At 35.6% G+C, this 25062-nt stretch overlaps 2 protein-coding genes across 2 annotated transcripts in view; one reads left to right on the top strand and one right to left on the bottom strand.

Moving 5' to 3' along the window:
* Positions 1-5732: 5732 nt before the first annotated feature.
* On the top strand, positions 5733-13388 carry Smp_140240 (hypothetical protein; the record flags this gene model as incomplete). Its single annotated transcript, XM_018798641.1, has 7 exons — positions 5733-5813; positions 5851-5895; positions 5930-5986; positions 6026-6215; positions 8090-8143; positions 10140-10490; positions 13090-13388. 7 exons carry the CDS (start codon positions 5733-5735, stop codon positions 13386-13388), a joined length of 1077 nt encoding a protein of 358 aa, XP_018653563.1.
* Positions 13389-16979: 3591 nt separating this feature from the next.
* Smp_140230 (hypothetical protein) overlaps positions 16980-25062 on the bottom strand; it is a gene marked incomplete at both ends in the record, with an annotated part of 28892 nt that continues 20809 nt past the window's right edge. The window contains 3 exons of the mRNA XM_018798643.1: positions 16980-17176; positions 21419-21695; positions 24391-24808. Coding sequence (XP_018653564.1) covers positions 16980-17176; positions 21419-21695; positions 24391-24808 — 892 coding nt within the window. The remainder of the gene's footprint in view (positions 17177-21418; positions 21696-24390; positions 24809-25062) is intronic.

Genomic DNA, 25062 nt, shown 5'->3' on the forward strand with positions numbered 1-25062 from the left:
AATAACGTGACATACAATCAAGAGGGTAAAGTTCCAATCTCCGGTACTCTCAGTTTATCTTATTGCCTAACATCAGCTAACGTACACAAACAAAAATAACGAGATTTCGATATAAACAAACAACAACCGAATGTATATGGTAATCCAACGTACTTAACATTCGCCCTTTTAGGTAAATACTTCTGCATAATTATAAGCCGAAAAGAGAGAGAAAAAATCATTTTATTTGGTCTGTCAACTGTATAAATAACTAGCAAGATATGGTAAATAAAACAACCTGATTGGTTTGGATGACCAAGTCTAACTAAAATAACTCATAATGTCATTGAATAAGAAAAAGAGAATTCAGCGAAGAAAATTTTCTTTTCGACGAAATCATTTACTTAAGCTGCACATTCGTATATACAGTTATATGGAAAATATATGTCTACAGGAGGCTAGGAAAAATTGCTTTATAAATTGATTCGACAATAAATAACAAATGAGGTGACGTACTAATCTGTTACGGGAGAACTGAAGACATTTGGCTGATTAAAACCTTTTTACTGTACATCAATTTTACTGTGTTTTTGGATGTGTTTGTTTTACTTAACCTTTGGACTTGTTTGTTTATGTCGTTCTTTGCGGACATCTTGGTTTCTTTTGTCATTGGTTTGGTATTTGGGAGTTTTTGCTTCGGGAACCTACAAAATTGAAAAACGACTTTGGTCGATTATTTGTGAATTGCGAATAAACTTGGTATCTAATTTGGAGTTTTGGTTCTCTTGCCTACTTGGGTTCGTGATATGAGAATATCGACGGCCAGTACTTCAATAGTTTGAACGGGCAAAGCTCATATTTGGACGTAACACTAATCAATGGGGTAAGGAAGATAATAGTTCAATTGACAGATATGAAGAAAAGCGACAAACACAAAGGTCATAATAATAATCTGAGTAATAATCAAGAAAACTTGTATAAGGTAATAATAATAATAACTGATTAGAGTTTAAATGTAAAATAGTAATTTAAAAAACAAAAAACCTATAATAATCAGATAAAAGTGCAGAGAAAAAAACCAAAAAACCAAAAACGTACCCAATGAGGGAATTAGGGCCAAGGAAGGGTGAGAGGTTGGGCAAATCGTTTCTGCACGCAAAGTTCAGGCTTGAATTCATGGATTACCAATGCCTCAGCAGTGCATAAAATATCGATTCGACCCTCCCCCTTTGATCCGGTTCCTTTAACTCTATAGATTATTTTAAAAGACGAGTCTTTTGGAGCAATGTGTCCGCAATTGATCAAATGCTCTTGTATCGAACTGGTTATCTTTTTGCACTCACCTTTTAGGAGCCAAGATGGATAGCGTTCAGAGATACGTTTGGAAAGCGATCGCTTTTTGCGGCCTATGTAACGTGCTCCACATCGATGTGTATTTATAAATTTACTTGCTCATGAGGTAGACTAATTATTCTTCATCAAGCTTTGGGAACATTCGTAACACCAAGCAGCAAACGTGACACAAAGTAATCTCAACCTACGAGTGTTTCAGATCGTAAATACATTTATGCTAACTTCGTTGGGAAGTTCTTACCCACCGGTACAGCCTACTCTCTCTTGCCGACCGACTAAAATAAATCGAGTAAATTAACAACTGCGTCGTTTGGTAGAAAACAAATAGAGATTCAAGATGCATTCGAGTGTTTGGAATGTGCTCAAATCATTTTAATATCTACATGAGAAATATCGACCATTAGTTGACCGTGAAATGGCGTACCGGAAATTAGTGCTAACTGGTATACCATAAGTGATGTCAGTTAATGAAGTTACTGCTCCAAAGTTCAAGTGTTGATCAAACAGCAAACACATTTAAAGGTTACAGCAACAGCTAATGGTTCAGGATAGTCTTTACAGCACTTATTATGGCCATCGCTAATAGTAAGATACCCCCTTCAACACAGTGAAGATACTAAGGATGTGACCAAACCGGACGATTCTTGTGTCAGTGTCTCAAGAAAGATAGTTGGAAGACAAACGAGAAAGAAAGGCCCAGAGGAATCGTGTATCTGGGGATAGACAAGGGTGGGTGAACAGATGGCAACCAATTTGACCATCTGGAAGAGAAGTATCTCGCGTGGGTTGTATTTAGATGTGAACACGACGCCTGACAAAATTATTCTCGCTAGTGGTGACTATTGAAACTAAAGACGTCGAAGTCAATGTCGAATCTCTACAAAGTTATGTGTTATAGGAAGCTATTTACCTACGCAGAAATTTTATGTTGCGTTTTTAACTACAGGATCCACTTCAGGTAATACGAAGGTTGAGCCAGAAAGACAGTAAGTTGCACATTTCTACTGAAAAATATTGCAGAAAATATGTGGATATGTAGGCATTAAATTGATTCCTGGTTGTTGATTTGTGGTTGCACAGATTGGCTCTGACTTAGACTGGTTACGGTAGACTTTGCATTTTCCCGGGGTACAGAATACCATAGTGGGATCTTCTAGAGTTCAGTGATAAGATCTCTTGGATTCTCAGTTTATGTAAATAACCATCATCTAGTATCGTCTTAGCCACTTTTTTCGCTAACGATACTAAACTTTGGAGAAAAGTTTGAAGCCAGGAACATGATCTGAAACTTCAAAAAGGTCTGACCGGCTATCAAATTGGGTGAATGACAACGGACTTACTCTTGACACTTTGAAGTGCACAACAGTCCATGTGGGACGTGTTGTAGATGACGCACTTAACTTAGATAAACCCTTCCTAGTTAAAGGAGATCAATGTGTCTTGGAGCTTTACAGTCTAAAGTCTTGCTATCACTGGTAGAAGTAGCTTTAGAGAAATTCTTTCATCAGTGATGCTGAAGCATATTTCTGGCAAGTTTAACTTTTGGCCTAATTTTTAAGTTTTATTTTGTCCCATTTGGAGTACGAAAATGTAATAATAATAATAATTTATTCTCAAATAACAGTTTGTTACATGAGGCATGCCGGTTTGCAGGCAAGATCAAATTGTTAAAGAAGTTACAATTTACACTGTTGAGAACTACTCAGATAGGTTGTATTGTTTTATCCCCGACTACAAAAGGACATGAACAGTCTGGAACCTATCCAGAAGCGAGCTCCGAGATCAACTAGGGAAAGCAAACTCAAAACTTACTGGATCTTCACACATTAGAGCAAAAACAACTCAAAAGTGACCTTTTAATGACTCACAATTCAGTTTCAACTCAATAATTAGAGGTGGCACTCAGAAACTAGGGTCATAAAATAGCAAACTAGACTGTTGGCATACTTTTTATTCACTATGCGTAGTTATGTTTGTAGGGCTCGTCCATAGCCCTGCAAGTCCTGTAATTGGCTTATGGGTTTGGTGGTCCAAACGATTTCCCAGAAGTCCTTCAAGAAGAAAAATGATACATTGTTAAGTACTCAAGACAACATTTCATCATAATTTCCAAACATTTGTCTACTCTACATATAAGTCCTTACCTGGAGGCACTGATGACCAACTGCTAAAAGATACGAAAGCCTGTTTAGAGTCGGCTTCTTTTATTCCGTACACAACCATTTGAGCCATTTAGCCTGACCTTTTCGTAAGGTACATTGATTCCCGAATTTGCTTTGTATGGTCAAGTTTTTATAACAAGGAAATTACTCAGATTGTACTGGTTCCACTGAAAATATTGGATAGTGAAACGAACAACATACGGTATCTGCCGGTAGAGGCGAGGATTCTGTAATCACTGGGTTTCAAATGGTTCAAATGGTTGAGGACGGAATAGGAGAAGCTTTCGCTTAACGGGCTTCCGTGTCTAGTAACAGTGGATCACCAATACCTCCAGGCAAAGACCTAGGTATATGAACGATAATAGAGGAAAAAGGAAAAAAAGAATTTGGTAAATCACAATAATATGTTATCCTTAGTCCTTAAGAATAAGTCAAGTTTCCTCTTAAAGGACTCCTGGGAAGTCTCTTGGACTAGCTCAGTCGGCAGCGAATTCCAGCACTTGACAACTCTTACGGAGTGGAAGTTGTGTCTGCAGTCTGTTCTGCTATGTTGGGTCTCCAGTTTCTGGGTATTACCTTTCAGGTTAGTGTTATGACTAAGCTTAAGAAGATGTTTAAGGGGATGACCAGAAGTGTTAAGGAAACTATAAGTCACTAGGAGGTCACCTCTAAGACGCCTGTACTCTAACGGGTAAAGGTTAAGTGATTGGAGGCGCTCTTCATAAGGTTTGAATTTGAGTCCCCAAACTGATTTCGTGGCTCGACGTTGGATACGTACCAGAGTGTCCTTATCCTTTTGGAGGGAGGGAGGAAATACTATGTTTCCATACTCTAAATGAGGACGAATAAAACTGTTGAAGATTATGTAGAAGGTTCTACCGTCAAATTAGCCAAAAATGCGCTTCAATGTTACCAGTGCAAGGTTTGCTTGAAAGGCGTTTTTGTCACAGTTAGTGTACTACTTCAGGTCGTAGGATACAACACTCCTAAATCTTTTACGACTTGGAAAACTTCTAGAGAGGAGTTACCTAAGTTGTGACTGTAGCCCGCAACATGTCGCAGATGGACTACTTTGCACTTGAAAGTGTTGAAGGTAAGTCCGTTGTTGTCGGCCCAACTTTGAAGTCGAGTCAGATCCTCCTGAAGAACTAGTATATCCTTATGGGTACGTATCTCTCTCCAAAGTTTCACATCATCAGCAAAAAGCAATAAGTCAAATAAAACTTGTTGAGGAAGATCAATAATGTAAATCAAGAAGAGAAGAGGTCCTAGTATTGAGCCCTGGGGGACCCCAGTAGGACATTCCATAGCCTGAGAGAGAGTGAAGTTAACCCTGACCTTAAAATGTCGATTTTCTAAATATGAAGTGAACCAGTCAATCAAAGGGGTTTTTATACCCAATCGTCTAAGCTTCTTGATAAGACATGCGTGGTTGACCCTATCAAAAGCTTTTGAGAAGTCCAGGTAGATGACGTTAACCTTCCCCTTGCGATCAAGGATGGTTGTCCATCTATCCACCACAGTCAGCAGGTTGGTCATACAAGAATGACGTTTTCTGAAACCATGCTGTTGAGGTGAGAAGAGCTTTAAGGATGATAAGTATTCTTGCATACCGTCTTATATTAGGGATTCCATAATTTTGGAAGGTATGGAGAGAAGGGCCACTGGTCGGTAGCTTGGTGGTTCACTGCGTCGACCTCCTTTGAAAATTGGTGTGATGTGAGCCAGCTTCCAAATTTCCGGTAGTTCGCCTTTGCTTAGCGAGTGTGCAAACATCACGCTAAGTGGTGTCGCCAGGATTGAAGCTGCTTCCCTCAATACAGCAGAATGAACCATATCCGGACCGGGAGAAGTGTCTTTTCTTAGGTGCTGCAGTTTACGGAGCACCAGGTCAGCACTCAGGTTCACTTCGGAAAGTCCTGTACAGGTGCAGGTGAAGCTTTCGTCAGTATAGTTGATGTGGGTCAGCTGGAATGTCTGGGAGTATTGTTCAGCCAAAAGGTTAGCGGCATCACCGTCGTTAATGGTCGGGCCATTAGGACCTAGCAGTTGGGAAACTCCGGTTTTGCCTTGTCGAAGAGAAGCTGAGTAACTGAATAAGCTTTTCGAATTGTTTTTATAACAAGGAAATTACTCAGATTGTACTGGTTCCACTGAAAATATTGGATAGTGAAACGAACAATATACGGTATCTGCCGGTAGAGGCGCGGATTCCGTAATCACTGGGTTTAGCGTAGAATGACGGTAGATGTTGATAGTTTACGCTATGCAGAGCTTCAGAGACTTGCTAAAATGCATGGTATCAAGGCTAATAAAAAGGTTTACTTCAAATATATTTATCTTATCATCACTACAGGCCTCTGAATTAAAGAAGAAGCTGAAAATTCTACTTTGTATTCAGGTTTGTATAATGCCTTGCCTCTCTAGGCTCATAGGAATTTGGAAGTACCGGCACACAGAATGGTGAAACAGCACTTTCCGAGTCTGTTGAAGTAGATTTACTATATTTTCCACTACATCTTTCGGGATAGAGTAAAGAGTCATCTTTCAAAAGTACGGACAAGCCCAAGCTTCCTGCTGGCGACCAAGAGAATAAAGAAAATGATGGGATAACATCTACACCAAAAGACGACGATGAAGCTTCATGTGTTTTGAACCGAACATACGAGGTCAGTTCATTTTATACATTTTACTCAATATCTGCAGCTATCTTCTCCTTTGGTATGTTGCAAGGAGGATACTATTCAGAACACAATCAAGCAATATTCCGGTAATGTCACTCAGCTAAAATGTCACGTATATGTCGTGCAGTAAACATCTTACCTTTAATTCTAAGTTGTTTAAAGTTGATTCATGCGTCTTAAGTTCCCACTCAATACGCTCCCTTGCGATATAAGTTCTGTCTATGAGATTAAGTTTTTTAGTAGTCATAAAATCGTAACATCTCTACATACGATCTCAGTCATCAGCTAAAAGTATTACATAGGTTAGCATACATTGTTTAACGACACACGTACACCAGAAGAGATTATCATCGTATGGTAACGTTAACTAAGATAATGATTTAGTTTGATCATGTACAAATAATCAATGGCTACTATTCGCTAAACAGACAACACTCCTGACCATTTGTTTAACTGATGAGTCGAACACTGGTAGTTGGTGTACTGGTAATATTTCAAGCATAATTGTCAGTTGGAATCCTAAGAATGTCCCGAGTCCTTGACTTTTCTTGCTCCATGAACCAAAATGAATTATATTAATGATACATGAGGGAACATGACTTATTTTCTGTTACTTCTAACCAGCAATCAATCATACATATATGTTCAATACCACCATCCATCTTTAACTTTACCATTAATGATATTCTGAAATTAGTTTGCATTGGTGTAATTTCTCGCCTTTGAAGAGAATTTCCTGGTTTTGAACGCATGTGAATCACTCTACTCAGTGGTGTCGTACAATTTCCCAATACTACACTTACTCACTTAAAAACTACCGTTCATACGTATGGTATGTTGTTTCGGTCATTGGAGTGTGGTGTATCTACACGATATTTGCTTCGGTTTGAGCACCCGGGCAGTATTCCAGACCTCACACAAATGAAATGATGAAGTGTGGAGCATATATATTTGATGCTACCTTGCACCAATGTTTATGCGTATAAATCAATTAATAATTAAACAACTACATGATTGACAGGAAAGTACCTCTGTAATCATTCTATAAGGGAGTTATTAGAAATAGTCAAGTCTTTATGTCTGTTTAGTTGTGAGTGCTTGTGTTGCTATGACAAAAGAGGTCAGTTTTGTTGTGAGGTCCGTAGTAGAGTATGCTGATTAAGATCTTTTTGATGAAAATCATAGTTACCTCTGGAGATTACTTCGTTATCCCACATCCTAAATTACTTACGGCTTCACCCTCACGTTGCATTCACTGGATCTGGTATCTTTTTAATCAACGTGCCACATGTATTAAGGCTTCAACCAAGTACTTCAGCTGACAGAGCCCGATTAGGTCATCAGTTTATTACACCACAATCTAGTTACCTGAATAGAGCTCTAGAAATCGGTGACCTGAGGTGTAGCTTCAAGTAATAAGTTGGCGGCAATCATGCCGCAGATTTGTTACCCTTCATCAACAGTTAAACATATAACTCGTGTTGAATGCGCTGATATTTTGACCTTATTTTTTTGGTTATTAATATATAGTTTTCCCTTATTTATTGCTAAAAAAGATTAGTGTCTGTAAATTTATTTCCTGATGCTTCACTGTGTCAAGCTTATTCTGTTATTATGAAATGGAAAAATATTACCGTATCATGTTAAAGCCTAAGAGGAGCTGCTAGTATTTTCTCTTTTTTTGGTAGCGTTCTGCATGTCAGACTTTTTTTTATTAACTCTGGTATTATTCATTCACTCAGGGAACTATATAGTTCCGTAAAGCGACAATTTAATATCGTATTTTTTTGGTAGAAACTTATTTTCGTTAATTCCAACCAGATCAAACATTCAATAGAACTAACATCAGCAGAGTAACCTTTCATTGTTTGACTTTTATATTTCACTACTATTTTTTTAAACATTTCCCAGAATCTCGAAAATTGTCCGTAGCTAAAAAACCATCGGTTGTCAAGACAATCCCAGGTAATTTGAATTCCAAATCCATATTTATTGCGTTCGGTTTTTTTGTCATACGTAAAAATGAGCTCCAAAGATAGTCTCGTAACAGTTATGATTATGATGTAATTGAATGAATAAGCATTTATTTTCCAAACACTAAATCATAGGTTCAAAACTCACTTTAATTCACTTTGGTTAATCGAGTAGTATTACCATTACTGCTCACATAAACAGCATGGCTCATTGCTGATCACATGAATCCGTACTTGTTATAGGAGTTGCCAGTGATGAAATAATACTCTTTTATAGACTCATTGCTCCGTAGTTTCATGCGTGTTCGCTTAAATTTTATCAGGAAAGAACAAATTAAAGTCCATTATAAAGACGACGTTCCTAAATTTTATTTAGAAAAGGTCCTTGCTCATAATCTTCCGTATCATAACAATTTCTTGATCATGGATGTCTTCAAAGTATTGCTCCTATTATTATTATTTATCTCATTTATTTATTTATTTAAACACAAACATTGGTACAAGGAGGCACCAAATAGATATGCGCCACACTTCATCATTCGATTTATGTGAGGGCTGGAATACTACTGCCCAGGTGCCCAAACTGAAGCAGGTGGTTTTCTTAGGGGGCCACACCCCGAGACTTTGATCTAAAGATCTAATCCACAAGGCATTAGAAAAACTTTAGGAGATACAGTTCCATGGTAGCTGGTGACCAGTAATAGGTTCATACGCTATTTGTTCCCTCAGGATCCTGAGGCTCATGTTGATAATTGATTTGGAATCAGGGTTTTCCAACCTCCTAGGTTGATCCTCCATATCCGCCAACCCAGCTAAAGCCCCAAATATTCTCTTTTCGTCCTCTCACTTCTGTAAACAACACCCTTGCCTTGATAAGGCAGTGAGTGGAATGACCGAGTGACCAACGCTAATGTTAGGGATAAATTACTAGACCAAGATGGCAAGTCAGATGATGAGGTTATAAATCCGCATAGACTATGGTAGTTGGAACATGTGTTGCTTATGCTAAGATACCGTCTTCTCTGCTATTAGTGTTGTTAATTTCATCTGTTCCTGATATATTGCATATTTTCTCAAGGCTTTATGTTGATTATGATTGGTTGACATAACAGTATAATCTATTTTCAAACCCTATCTAATTCATTTATGTGAACTACGGGTATTAAATCAATTGTTTCTCGAAGCTGAAGCACTCGAAGTAAAACAAAATAAAACGGATTGATACAGGGTCTGCATAAATATGATTAAGAAAAGTAGAGGAGAAAAAAGAACATTTGGGTAATTGGAATTTATGACAAATATTCCTTAATCCCATTACCATAGCAGTGAAATAGGGATTTTAGACACATCTCAGGTCTCGGAGAGGTTGTGAGTAGATTTCCATTATCTCGTTTGCTTAATGCATGCTTTCATGTTCAAAGATAGTATTTTGCTCCTACTTAACGTCTTTTCCCATGGAAATTCCCTTCAGTAAGTTCGAGTCAAGTATACTATACTGTTAAGAAGTGTCTACTAAAATCTGTTTGGTAGTCTTAAAAGTAGATGTAAGATGTAGCTTTTGGACTGACTTACTGAATGTATTCTCGCAAAAATGTGTTTTCCTCCTTATTATATTAACTTTTTGGTGTAAATTATCGAAATAGTATTCCCATAGATTACACCACTGATCGGTTGTAGTTGGACAACCACCGAAGACCAGGAAGCATTAGATAGCTACTCCGTCCTAGTATGAGATTCCTAAGTGGTGCCCACTCTTGACCCCACTACAAATCCAACTTCAGGTATTGTCTCGTACACACGTCTGAAGAGTCTCACCTTAGGACGAAATAGCTGTCCAGGGCTCCCTTGTTTTTAGTAATTGTCTAAAATCAATCCTTGATGTAATATATTGAAATACAACAATCTTCACAAACCTCGTATACTAAAAATATTTGTGTGTACCATAACATAAATATTTCATTCTATTTGCTTCGTTTACTACTCATCAGACTTCAGTAAGATTCATGCCAAGGCCGCCTCAAAATTGGAGTCATTGGTGTCATATGCTTCACGGCATAACTTGACTAGTAAACCTCGACCACCATTTGCATCACCACCTTTTGTTAACAACAATAAAAAAGTCTCGGACTCATCTGACCACAAATCTGAGATCTCCCAAGCAAATATACCTGAGCGCAAGTTCAGCCTTCAGAAGAAAAAGTCAATTCCTTTGAATGACAAAACCACAATATTGAAGAATTCAAATTCGGTTAAACGAAGTAAATCAGTTTTTTCTCGTTTCTCATCTAATGAAATTAGTACAACTGTAAATAACCAACAACAGGCAAATAATTTGTCAGGTATTTTACGAGTGTATTTTCTCTTTGGTTTCATACATTATTTTATTTTTATTTATTTAAACACATACATATTGGTACAAAGGGGCACCAGATACATATGCGCCACACAAAACAATGAGAATGGGGAGAGAAAGGGGGAAGATGCGTATATATAAAATAAAAAGAAAAAAATAGGATGAGAAAAAAGAGAAGAGTAATGATGGGGGAACTGAAATGTACAACCAGAAGACTCTTTCAGCTAAGAAAGTTATAACCACTCTTTATGAAGTAAGTAAAAGAAGGTTACAGCAGGATCGCCACTGGCTTCTATTCTGAGCCATATCTGATAACGTCTCTAGCTACTGTGTTGCACACTGTGTTGTTACACTAATGCTTAATTTATGAGGCAGACACCCAAATCTTAGTAGTTACTTATTTGTTAGTCATTTTAGTATAGCTCACATCACTCAATCCAATCGACAGAGAAAAATAATATTGTAGACAATTTTTTGTGTTCTGCAACTTATTTTGATTGGTTGTTGGAAATAAATGTATCATCTTTGGTCATTTTCATATTTCTCTATCGGGACCTGCACACCAGTTAGAGATGGGTGTTGTGGACACCTACGTGTGATAAATAATTGCAGTGTTTTTCATTATTTCTTAGGTTTGAATCGTTTGAAAATAAATCCCGCTGATATGAGCACATAGCTTATGCTAGTGATTTTATACCGTTATATTCAGTGGTATAAAATATATTTATCTTATATTACTCGTATTCGTTACATAATTGGCAAAGTTGTTTGTTGTTACCTAGATTGTACGTTATTTAGTCAATAAATTGTATACCTAGTGTCATTGATCAAATTGTTGGACTAACATAAGTAGAAGGTATTTCAATGAACTAATCTGGTAAATTGAAGAGTGGAATTCCATTGTATTGTACCCTGACCTATCTTACAGTTAGTAAACTTGTAATTGTGTCAAGTTTACATTTGCGTCAGTTTTTTTAATTTCGTTAGTCAGGTGTTCATCATAATTATGCGACTACAGTCACAGTTATGTCAGTATTCATTTATGTTTCAAATAATGTTCATTTATTTAAGATTCTGTATTGCTGTTTGAAGGGTAATTGTCATTTTTTGAATTTCCTTGGGCCAATGATTACCTCTATAATTCAGGTATTTTTGATTAATTCAGGACTATATCTTGTAATGTAGTGAATACATTGTATTATTTCTAGCTTCAGCAATATTTTGTGATTTACGGGCCTAAAAGCATGGAAAAATAACAGTAGGATCTGACAGCTTGACGAGTCTATATCATGTATCCGATTCTGATATTGATACGTAAGTCTCTCATATGTAAGCTCAGCCGCTTACTCGAGTGATGAGGAAGGTTTCTTGAATAAAATTCGAGATAATGTACATATCTTTGCTACGTTCGAAGAGATTACGAGATCACCTAAAATCGGCGAACAGAACGACTGATCAGCAACACAATGAGAAGAGAAGCTAAACTATTCCGATGCACACCAGCCCTGCAAACTGGACGGAGAAGACCAGATTCAGATGAGGGAATCGACTATTCCATAAAGACTTAAAAGCAAGAACCAACAAGCACACAAATCAAGCGTATATATACAGCATAAAAAGTCCTTGGGAAACATCACAAAATAGCGTAATGAAAGAGGAATCGAACGAATGGCATTTTAAGTCCTTTCAAGTAGGAAATACAAATGGATGGTAAAAGCGGGTGCTCTTGAGGCGAAAACGAGAAATTCATGTTTCCGAAATAAAGTTACAAAAATAAGACGCTTACCAAATGGTTTCTAAGGATCTAGCATCCCCAACAATCTTAGAAATTTAAGCTGCACTTCTAAACATTGCTGTGTCACGTTCCTTAGGAAAGAAAGCCAAGTCTTAACCACGAACGTGCGCTTGTGTGACTAATGTCTAACTGACTCACTACGTCAGATAATCAAAAAAAAACAGAGCTAGTAACACATTTTGTCAGTCATAAACAACTAGAGACAACAACCAGTGAGGAGGACAAATGGATATGGAATAAATACCAATCCACAACTGGTTAATGGCGTATACATAGAGATGCCTATGTGCTTCATTCATCATGGTAGAAATTATCTTCCGACGAATCGAATTCTCCCTTTTTCAATTTTCTCAATGGTATATAGCCAGTGAAAGTATGATGTAACTGGTCACTGAGCAAAGGCGGAGATACACTCATATTACTAACTGTTTATGAATTCCCTCCTAATATTGATATCTACTCACTACGCACAATGAACTGCTAGGGTTTATGTTAAATAAATCTATTGTCTGGCGTATACTCTAGCCCGCACTATAGTTGATTACTAATCGTGTATCTGATATATCGTCCTAATCTCAGTCCGTATATAGTGTATCGATAGACTTTCCGATTCGGTCGTATTATCATTTCAAGAATGGGCCGTTTTGTCGTGTAATGGTAGTAATATATCATGGTAAATCCAAAAATCTTACTATTTGTTGTTATATTATTAAAAAATGATCTGGTCTAAACAAAAGAACTTCAAATGAATTTTTTCACACTTTCCCATTCTTACTATTTCTGTTGTTAGCTTCTAGTCCATTATCGCGTAAAACTACTATTAAAATTCCAGCTGATAGTGCATTTGCTCGACGTAAAGCATATGATTTGAAATGTAATCAATCACGTCGTTTGTCTTGTACACCTCATCGTATTTCCAAACAATTATCAATAACTCCTCCTAAATTGACTACTGTTATACGACAAGATATTCGTATACCTAAACCATTTGTAAATGTTCGTCGTAATAAAATGGAATTATCAAATATTTGCAAACAAGATCGATTAATATCAAGACGATTATTAGTTGATAAGAATCGTGGTTTATAATGATTGTATTATTTATTCACACACATATATATATTCCTCTTATTTATCTGTATAATATTTATCTAATATTTAAGTGTTTGTATCATAATTATCTTATTATCATCATTCCACTTTTTTTTTAACATGAGAGAAATATTGTTACTTCTCTCATATCAACTAATGTCATTCTTAATTGTCTTTAATAAGTGTTCTGTTATTGACTAATTATTTATACTTGGGTTATTTTTGAAAAAAATCTCATCTTATATATCGTATTTATTAGTTTATAACTATGCTTAGAATTTATTTATTTATTTGAGCACATAAATATTGGTACAAAGGCGCACCGAATACATATGCGCTACACAAATCTCATTTGATTTGTGTGAAGGCTGTGATACTGCCCAGGTGCCCAAACCAAAGCAGGTGGTTTTCTTAGGGGGCCACACCCGGAGCCTTTGACCTAGAGGCCTGATCTTTTAGAAGCCGAAAAAGAATTATGTACGTATGAAGGAATACTGAAACATGATATCTAGCAAAATACAAAGAGTAAATTCACGTGCCGTTATTGTCACTAATTCTAAGTTGTTTCGTCCATTTCCAACGTTTGATTTCAGTTATTACATTGACACTAATCGAGTGGTCATTATCTACCAACAATCGATAAAACTAAGTTAATACTTAAAAATAAATCTATTGGTTCTTAGTGGCTAACAATTTCTCTACGGAACATTGACAATGAAAAAAAATTACAGAAATGGAAGGTGGATAACCTTGTAACCCATTTAAATGATTTAATGTAAGGACAGTTAACTTTTGGTTTTCACTTACAATTTTATTTCACTTAATATCTCATGTAAAGGGATTGGGATAAGGCATGAACAACAATTAAAACATAATGCTAGTTCATTTTTATTTTTTGCCAGTTGTTTACAACTATTCATACTAGAATATAACATTATTAAAGAATTACTAGGAAAATCCCAGGATTTTTAGTTTCTTCTTGCAACGACAACTATGAATAATAATTCCTTATGACCTTTGTTAGTTTCTGGTAGGTTACCGGGACTTTCAGCCCTCTAGTTTTTTGTGTGTCAGGGTCACATGTGGTTATTGTGTTTGTCTTCGCCAAATACCAAGTTTTCTTTCTTGGGTCATATTATTGAGGATTATTGTGTGTATCAGTCACGTCTTTCTTGAGTGTTTAGTCGATTCCGTGCGTATTAGAACCATCTCAGTCGTTTGTAATGGTAATTATCATGGGCGGAACCGAACTACATATCCGGGTACATCATTAATGAACGCAGATGACTTAAGATTGTGAGATGATAGCTCTTTCCTTCTGGACGCATAAATTGGATGACTTCCTCGAGGGTCACTAACTTATTGACGGATAGTAAGGATGTTTTTTGTCTAGTTCTGTCTCAATCGATTAATTGTCAAGCTATTGCTGTTTTTAAAGATGTGGGAAATTTTAATATCAGGGTCTTCGGAAAGTGCTAGAACATACGGATGTGTACTCTTATGTGTATATTTTTACTGTGTGTGTGTTTGATACGCACATATGTTAGCGGGACATAGATTGGATTAAAGCATGTTTCATGCATGATGGTGTTGCTGCGCGCTGATTAGCTAATTCTAAACCGATCAGCCCGGGCATATTATTGGAGAAAAATCTAGAAGCTTCTTATGTATATACTATAAATATATGAACGTTATTCAAACTAGTGATTGCTGTTCACATACCATTGTTATTTTTGAATACAATTTCATTCCTGTTCAACGTGTTCTGATTCTGGTGTCTTGTCGATTGTCATCGTATAAGAATACTAAGCAATAGGAATAGCTGGGTCGTTTAGTAGCAAAATACAATTATAACAACATATATGTTGGTAAATAGTCTGGAGTATCGAGAAAAGGCGGCTTTTGTTAGTTTCAGGAAGCGGTTCGTTTCGTGTCAGATAAGCCGTGTCATTAGGTAAGTGATCTCTAGTGTAATGTCCAGTACTTGAAACAAGCTGATTAGTAGTATGTAGTGAAACAGAAGGTCCAACAATGTCATTGATTTTATCAAAGTATTATTACTTGGACCAATACATCAGTTCAGGATATTCCATGTCTGTTTATCAACCAAAAATAGTTTAGTTAACCGACCAGTATAAGCTCAGTGGTTAACTTGAATAAATCTAATCTGGAACACATTGGGAACTGCACAGAAACTAGGAAGTTTTTTATCATCACTGACATTCGTTGATACCTGTAGAAACGTCACGTAGTGCAGAGTTCTTACAGTTGAAATTTATTTTATCAGTGAATATGGCTATTCTCAATACTGACTTTTGATTGAGCTCTTAAGTCGACCAATGTTAGTTCGACTGGTTAGCGTTTTTTGCCTACGGGATAGGTTGCCAACCCTCCTTTGTCCGGGCTTGGGACCAGCAGTAACCACCATCGAAAACCTGGACGGCCGTTTTAGCCTAATATGGGGATTCAATATTGCGCATCCACGATTTCTCACATGGGACTGGAGAATTATATCGACACAACAATCATTCTACAAAACTTGACCACTAACCGTGTTAAGTTCAGTCCAGCTTGTATATTTTTCATAGAAAAGGATATCTGGAGCTTAACAGTAGACTTATACTAATTCACTCACCCCAAAATGGCTTAATTTATTACCTAACTCGCTACTATGCAAGCTTATTGCTGCTTTCAGTATAACTCAGAATCTAATGGGTGGAACTTTCAAACTACTTAGTACTACACAACTATCATTCATAATGGTGTGTTCCTTCTATTTTTAGTGATGGTTTTAAACTCAATTATCTTGTAGATCATTGATTAGGATAAAAACGATGAGAAGCTCATTTAGATGCGGAATTATTAGGGTAAAAGTGTTTGTGTAAATGAAATCACTTTGAGGATAAATAGTATGATGGGCTAATATCAGTTGCGAAACAACAGAGAAGTCAGTCATCATTAGACGGTTGTCTAACATTCAAATTGAGGCTGTGATTCATAGTTGACAGATTTACTACTACTAAAAAGACTCGTCATTAAGATGTTACAGTTTAAGGGAAATTAATATTTATCCCAAGGTATATGTACGGAAGTTTAGCACCTGAAATTCCTATCAATAAGCATATAAAGAACCGCGATAGGTCCCATTTTCAAAAAAACTGCTGTGTTGTGGACGACGACACAGCAACTGAACTGTAGTTTTTCTGTTTATCAATTATACTACTTTAAAGTAGTATATATTAGACTGCTAATGCAAAATTAACGGTTTGTGATATTTAACGAGGTTTTTTATTCCAAAAAGATTAACAAACAAAAATGTTGGAAGTTATGGGCACCACTATATTTATGCTCATAAGATACGTATTATACCTGTACTGCAGTCAATTGATTTACTCAAAATTACAAAAAGTGTATATCTCTGTGTATGCATGTAAAATTGTTGTAATCACCGGAAGGTGTTTAATTATCAATACGTAAACAATTTAAAAAATGAAATGAGATTCAAACATGAATTCACCACAATATTTGCTTGGTTTTTTTTGAAGTAAGATATCAAATTACTACTAATAGGAATGTTAGTAATGCTGATCAGTTTTCAGTTGATATTAATGAATTATTTGTTGATTGATAAATTGGATTTGAATTGTCCAACAATAAACTTGTACTGGTTGATGATAACTGATCATCATCGTCATCATAATCTACAGAGTTTACATCATAGTCTGTGGGATTGGAAATTGGGGAATCGATATTATCCCTGATCAACTCATTGAATAACTCATCATCTGAATTGTTTACACTATTATCATTACTTTTATCATGATTACTGTTATTATCACTACTGATATTACTATTATTATTATCAGTAGTATTGATGTTGTGATTATCATTATTATTTGTCTGAATAGTTTTTTCATCATTACAAATTGTATTCTCAATGAGGTAGACGCTTTCATTGTGAAGAAATTGATTTGATTTATTCAAACTGCATTTGTTCAAGTGATTCGTTTCAATGTTCAATGGATGATTGAATTCATTAGATTTCTGATTAGTTAATGGTTTCTTTGTTGTTGTTTTTTGATTGGTATTATCCACTTGCTTATCAATCAATTCATCATTATCCTCAATTGTGTTTGAATTCTTATTAGAGTTAATGTTTTGAATGTTGGAAACATTGGAGATACTTAAATAATAATAGTGGTAAAAACAATCAAAAAGAAACAATAAGGAGTGTATTTGGAAAACTACAGGTAATCAGGATATAGTAATCAAAATATCACTCATTTGAATAAAGAGAACTCAATGTTGAATACTATTTACTTTAAAAAGTATCATCAGAAATAGTGTTCAATAGTATACCTTTATTGGGTCATATACTATATAGTCTAAATTTGAGAACTGATCTATGTAGAACATCATTGGAAGCATAAGACGACAGTTAAGTCCTAATGTTGGACACCTCAATAGTGAGTATCTATGATCGCGTACACTGGAGTCAAACTAAGGATCTTTGGTCCCATGCACGAACGCTTAATCTCTAGACCATTGAACCAGAATACAACGGTGTCAATGTCTAACTCTAATCAATTGACGATCCCGCACAACCATCTTGTATTATCTGAGATGGGAAACTTTCCTTCAACCAACGCGATTCGACTCTTCTCATTAGAACTCTAGGAATTGCATCTCGAAACTAATTACTAGTTAGCTCATGATTATTATTGATAAAAGGGGATTTGTGGAGCATATTTTAATTTGTAGTTTGCACTTATCACAGATGCATATATATCTGGTTCCCCCTTGTACCGATATTTATGTGTTCAAATAAATAAACTTATTACAGACTGATTTCAGTTGCGTCAGCATTGAAAACTAGGAAACAACTGACAGCTGTTTTGCCTCAGCATGTAACTCCTTAGTAGTGAGCAATTAAAACTTCTGTAGATATGAAACCAAGGGCCTTCAGGTTTGTAGTGAACACTTAACCATTAGAACCATTGGGTTGGCATACAGTAGTACAATTCCAGCTTCAACCTATTCGCGTCGTAGCTCAACAACCATGTAGCGCCATAATAATATAAGACGAATACAACATATACATCTTCGATCTCGCTATAGAAAAGCGAAGGAGTTAATTCATAATTGATAGTAGTTACAATATTAATGAATTAATATCATGGGTTACTTCTAAAATTACTAGAGAGTCTAGGCTACCAACATACATGCGCTCCAAGCATTTGGATAGATGGAGGTTAAGCGTACGATACCGAGTATCAGGAGTAATTCGACTGACACCTTGATTTTTTGTCGACTCAGGGGTGGTTAGTTCACGTGTTATTATTGCTCAGGCACTGCCTATCTCGACATACTATGCTGAATAGAAGGGCAGAAGGTTCTGAACAAAGTGGCATTGGACGGACCAAAATATGGCACTAAGCCCACAAGCTGTTATTTACTAGTTTAAGTCAAGATTCATCTAAAGTTTTCCCACTGTTTAAGTTACAACGCATTTTGGAAAGGGAAAGTTTACTGGTTACGAGTTGTACAGTAGTCAAAATCCAAATTAGGAGAACTCAGTTGAATCGGAGCACAGTTGGTTGCAATAGAGTACATTCATTCATAAGACACTTTGATCAACTTACTGTGCATTTCATTTCTTTAATTTTAATATACTAAATATTAACTATTAGTGAAATCCTCAATAAAGATAACAGGAAAATACAAACCTGTAAAAAATATATTCATACCCGTCAAACATGTTGACAGCTATCTAGACTTTGTAGCTCAACGGATAACGCGTTGGTATTTAAAGTGATAGACAATAGGTTTGCATCTCAATCTGAAACATTAACATTGAGTTGGAGGTACATCAGACTGAGGAATCCTAAACAGGACGAAACGTACAACCTAGATTCCACTGTTAGCCACATTTCAATTTTATTACATCTTGTTACTAAATGACACTACTGAAGCAGTCCATTCAGGATGCGTAAATGTCAATGAAAAGTGATTAATTACGGTCTTGAATATCAAAAAATGAGAAAATACAAACTCTTACAAATAATTACACTTAAAACAGTCTACCGAAAACTAAAAAAAGTGATCATTTAATGAAGTGATTTTTTTTTACCTTGGTGAACTATTTGAATCGTTTAGTATTGATACTTCATTTTTATCACATATTTCAATACTTTTCACTTTTGGTATACACCTATTCATCGGTTTATTATCTAAAAGAAATCATACAGAAACAAATAAGTGATTGTGTTAAATGTAAGTCAGTAATCAAATGATCAAATAAAATCATCATCGTTACGAACTGACATTGGTTAGACAACCCAACCATTGAAAACCAAGAAGTAATGAATAACTATCTTGTCGTACTATGAGGATCTTCGGAACTGAGCGTCTTCGAACCTACCAGCCTTCCAGAGGTTATTCCTGGAGTTCTAGAGCAAATCTGTGACTAGCGGTGTTCAACCATATAGGCAGTGCTGCATCTTGTCATCAATAGTATTAAATGATGGTCCACCAATATATCTAGTTAACTGAGGTTAAAATGCAAACCGTTTGACAGGGATTCAGTGATCTGGAGTCCAATATGTCTAAAGGTATTATCTCTGATAGCTTGGTGAATATGAACTACTGAAGAGTTCCATACTAGGACAAAACAGCTGTCAAAGGTTTCCTAGTTTTAATGGCTGTCTAAAAACAACCAGTCTGTGATGTTAGAACTTCTTCAGGGTAGAAGTTCAGACAAGTTTATTAGACGAAACGTTGGAATTATTTAAATTTCAATCTAAAGTAATTAGTCCCTTTGCTAAATTTCGTTAGTGTAATAAGAAGATGAAGTTTATCAGAACTATGTGATGATGTATTAGTGCAATACATTTCGAACAATCTGACCACACATAATATATTTGTTAAGAACATTTGTATATAAAAATAAAAGGTCAACTATACTGGAAATGGTGTAATAATAGACAAGGTTAATGATAATAAGAAAGAATGTGAAAACAATTTGAAACCTGGATAATAAGCTAATATTACCAGGGTAGGTTTAAGGTGAGAACAAACTGTTTTTGAATACACAAAAGGGGTTTGAGTTTTCGTACGGCTAAGGCTTCAATAAACCTTAGTATACGCCCTTTTACACTTTTAAACATTACAGAAGCCAAGTTAAGATCAATCTTATGGCGTGTTTCGATCATATGTTTGGCAGTAGAGGATGATGGATGTTTATCCTCTACTCTTATCGGGTCGTTTGATTCTATTTATTTCTGCAACTATTTTGGTTCATGTTCACACACCCTAATTTTCAGATCACTATTGCTACTCCCTATGTATGTATGACCACACACACACACACACACACATTTAAATTGGTAAACGCAGTGGGATGTGATACAATCGTTTTCATGTCTTTTAGGTTTTGAATGAAGCATGGACCTCGTTATTTCTTTGTCAATGACCTACGCTGCACAATACGTTTTGTTGATAACTGATTTAAGCTTTTGTTTCAATAAAAGGCTATTTGAATCACATCTAAATGGTAAGGTGATGTAGACAGACTTTTTTTTCCATCAAGGCTACAGTAGATCTCACTGTGCCATGAACTTTCCATCTATTGATAGATTTAGGTGGATAACCATTCCCCATTAATGTCTTGTTTGACAACTTAACATCATCATCATTATCAATAGCGTCGTTTATGCAAATACGATCAAGCCTGTTAAATAGGCACCTTATCAAACTCCGTTTCAATCGCTGAGATTATTTCAAATATAATTTTCACAAATAAATCATCACAAACTCTTTAGACTAATCATAACATAATAATGTACCAATTATTGTAGCTGCTTTCAATTCAGCAAACATTTGATCTATTTGTGAACTTTTCTTAAAAATTTCTAAATTATCAATTAGTTGTTCCGTAGAATTCATTGAAGAATGATGATGAGGATGGTGATGATGATGATGATCAGCAGTATTTTTATCTAAACGACAATATTGATGTTCAAGATTACTGTTATGATCATCAATGCCATTCTTGTGATTAATGGTTTCATGGTTCTTAATCCATAGATTATTATTATTACTGTTTATAGATGTGTTGCTAGTTATTTGACTTTGTTCCTGTTCATCTTCTGAATGTAGAGGAATTACTTTGGTATTATTGATGATATTATTATTATCATTATCATGATATGAATTCGACATAGTACCTTTGATATTGGTATGAGTAGTTGTATTTGTACATGTAGAAGGAATCCATTCAATATGCGGATTGGATACTTCATATTTCTATATTTGGTTTAAATAATAAAATAAAGAGAAGTTATCTGAGAAATTATGATAAAACTGTCAAATAGAATGTTTCTTTCGAGTTTACTCTTTAACTTGAATGTATTTGGGAAACCAAGAAATTAGGAGTCACTTGAGTGATCTTGATTAAACATCAATGAGAAGATTCAAACAAGTAATACTAATTGAATATCTATAAACTGTTGATATATTACATTCCATGCATAGTTATAGATGACGGACATAGATCTTAGAGTGATTATCTTCCCTCCCAAAGTTACTTGTAACAGTAGTAGGATGTGTGTATAGGCCATCATGAATGAATTGATTATTTATCTGGTTAAGTTTATTCACTTGCATGCTAAAAATACGATTAGCTTATAATGCCATTAGAAGATCAGAAGTCGGACGAAGTTGACAGAAAATTTTAGGCTTAAGTTTTATGTTATTTAATATTTCAGATGGGGTTTTTTGTGGAGAATTTAGTATTTTCATAGTTGAAATCATGAGTCAATTGAAGCTAGACCACCAGGGAAAACCTGGAAGCACTGGACGGCCGTTTCGTCCTATTATGGGACTCCTCAGCAGTGCGCATCGACTTATTTATATATTTATCAATAAGGGATACCTACAATTTTGAGGGAATTGATGCTTCTTGTATAAACTAAACCCTGATCGTTCAGCTTCACAGTCGTCACCATTGATTTTTTACGGTAGCTGCCGACCTCCTGTAGAACTGAGATATTTATGTAATTGGTTGATCAGTGAGTAGTAGAGCACTGTCATGTTTATCCAGTTTTTTGATGGTGAGCGAATCCTATCGAATAAGTTTCAAAGGAGCCACTATTCCAAATGAATTATTACCATGAATATCATGTTCCCTAATTACACACTATTCTAGATTAGCGGAACTATTTATAAGTTCGAATTCACTAAATATACAAATCAAATGCGTTATGTGACTCACTGTTATGAGATTTTCAGTCAGTAATTACAATACTAAGTGAAGGACTTTTCTTTCAGTTCACGTTGGTAGTAACCGGTTAAGAAGATCCCAATTTATCTAGTTCATATAAGAACTCTCGTCTAAATTAGAACGAATAGTTTCACAGTATTTGAGCGCCGAGTTGATGTAAGACATTAAATAGGAATTAATTCCTTGAAAAAGCTTGGACCAGATTGCCAGGCGAAACGTTGGATTTACTACAAATTCATTCGCTGAGATTTTACAAATATATTATTCCTAAATTATCTAGTTTATGTGAATAAATGTAAGATGTGAGAATAACCATTCTCTTTTCAATGTTCATTTTTCTCGCGTTCAAAGATCATGTTTTGTTGATATATGTATACAGAGTTGTTCTACTTCAATCGTGTCTTCATTGAATATCAACCTTTTTCCGCATATCTATCGTTTTCTTGGGTTCCATCTTATGAGGATTATTATTAAGGCATTGAGTATATCTTTCTCTGTATGTCAGTTATTATATTATTGAATTCAAGTTTATTCTCATTTGTATTATGAGAATCTACATTGTTTGTAATAAGAAATTATCACAAACCCGTTCGAATCAATCTTAAGATATAACCCCAGACAATGAAATTAGATTTAGTATAATTCAAACGAAATATGATTGTATCGTACGGCGGCCTGTTTGAACATCTGAGCAACCTTTCCCTGCCATCTAAATATTTCAACAACTTATCTAATTTTGTTTGTTTTAATTAATTAATTATTTATGTAAACACATACATATTGGTACAAAGGGGCACCAGATACGTATGCGCCACACGCTGTTGCATAAGTTGAAAAGTAAGGATACACAAATTGAGAATAAAAGGAAGTGAATAAGCGACATGGTCAATAATAATAATAATAATAATAATAATAATAATAATGTAAATTGCCTGGCATTTATTAAGAGCGTGAATAGGATTGTCAGTGGAAATCATCATTTCATTTATTTGTGTGAGGGCTGTGATACTGCCCGGGTGCCCAGACTGAAGCAGGTGGTTTTCTTAGGGGGCCAAAACCCGAGCCTTTGACCTAGAGGTCTAAGCCACAAGGCAGTGGAGCATCGTAAGGAGATGCAGTCCCATGGTAGCCGGTGACCAACGATTGGTTCATACGCCATTTGTTGCTTCAGGATACTGGAGCCCATGTGCACCATTGGTTTGGAATCAGGGTTTTCCAACTCCCCTAGGGGAACCCTCTGTGTCTACCAACCCGGTTAAGGCTCCGGACATTTGCTTTTCGTCCTCTCAATTTCGTAAATAACAGTAATGCCACGAGAAGGCAGTGAGTAGGACTTCTGTGGCAGAGGCTATATATTCGCGTGGCCATGTGAGAGCATTTCGAGAGGGAGAGCGGACTCTCCCCATTTTCGGCCGTACCAGGACATTCGGGGGCTGTTTGTTCTAATACATCATTATGGCTAATGATCGTATAACCCATTCATGTGCGTTTCTGAAAGGTGTAGAAATTTTCGTTGTACAAGTTACAAAGGTCCAATTAGAAATATCGTCGTTTCTGGCAATATGCAGTGAAAAGAATGTACAATATTTAAATGTCTGGACTGCTAACTTCTAACTGGCGTCCACCTAATATTTGTCATCAGGATCGATCAAGAAGTACGAAATGGAAACTTTTTGAAATACATTATGTAATGATACAAATGAATTAAAAAGAACTTACATGTTGTATGAATTTTCGATTATCCATTAACTTTTCGTCATTTTTCTGTGGACTCTGTGGACTTTCTGTTTGTACAGCACGTGTTTTAGCTATTGTTTTCCATTGAATATGTCCTTTTACTTGTTTAGTATTACATTTTTCATGATTGTTTACAATAGGTTTATGTTTAAATGATTGTTTAGTATGATTCATACATTTTTCTATTTTATTTATTTGTTTATTCTTTTTGATACTACTTATTTCATTGCAATAAGTAGACGAATGCTTTTTATTGACATTTTCTAATATATCTTGAATTTGTTTCTCTCCTTCATCAAAATCATTTTCTTCTTCTGTAATACGACTAATAAGAGAGCATAATTCTTCAAATGTATCTTGTAGAACGGTAAGTTCTTCATTGGATGCATTAGATTTATTCCTAGAATTATTGAATTTGGTATGGAAAGTTTTAAACATAATACCAAATTATGACATTATAAAAATTGTTCAGAAGGGGGTTTTTGAGTAAAATAAATTATTTGTTCAGTATCGTATAGTCAAGTACGAAAGAGGCATCAGATAACGCTACCAGTGATGATGAATTTCGTTCGTGCGAATGTGTTAGCTCGATAAACAACCATTTATCGTAATTAAAATAACAATTAATAGAATGGAGAGGCCTGAAATACGTAA

Source organism: Schistosoma mansoni, chromosome 7, assembly GCF_000237925.1.
Source record: "Schistosoma mansoni strain Puerto Rico chromosome 7, complete genome".
Classification (NCBI taxonomy): domain Eukaryota; kingdom Metazoa; phylum Platyhelminthes; class Trematoda; order Strigeidida; family Schistosomatidae; genus Schistosoma; species Schistosoma mansoni.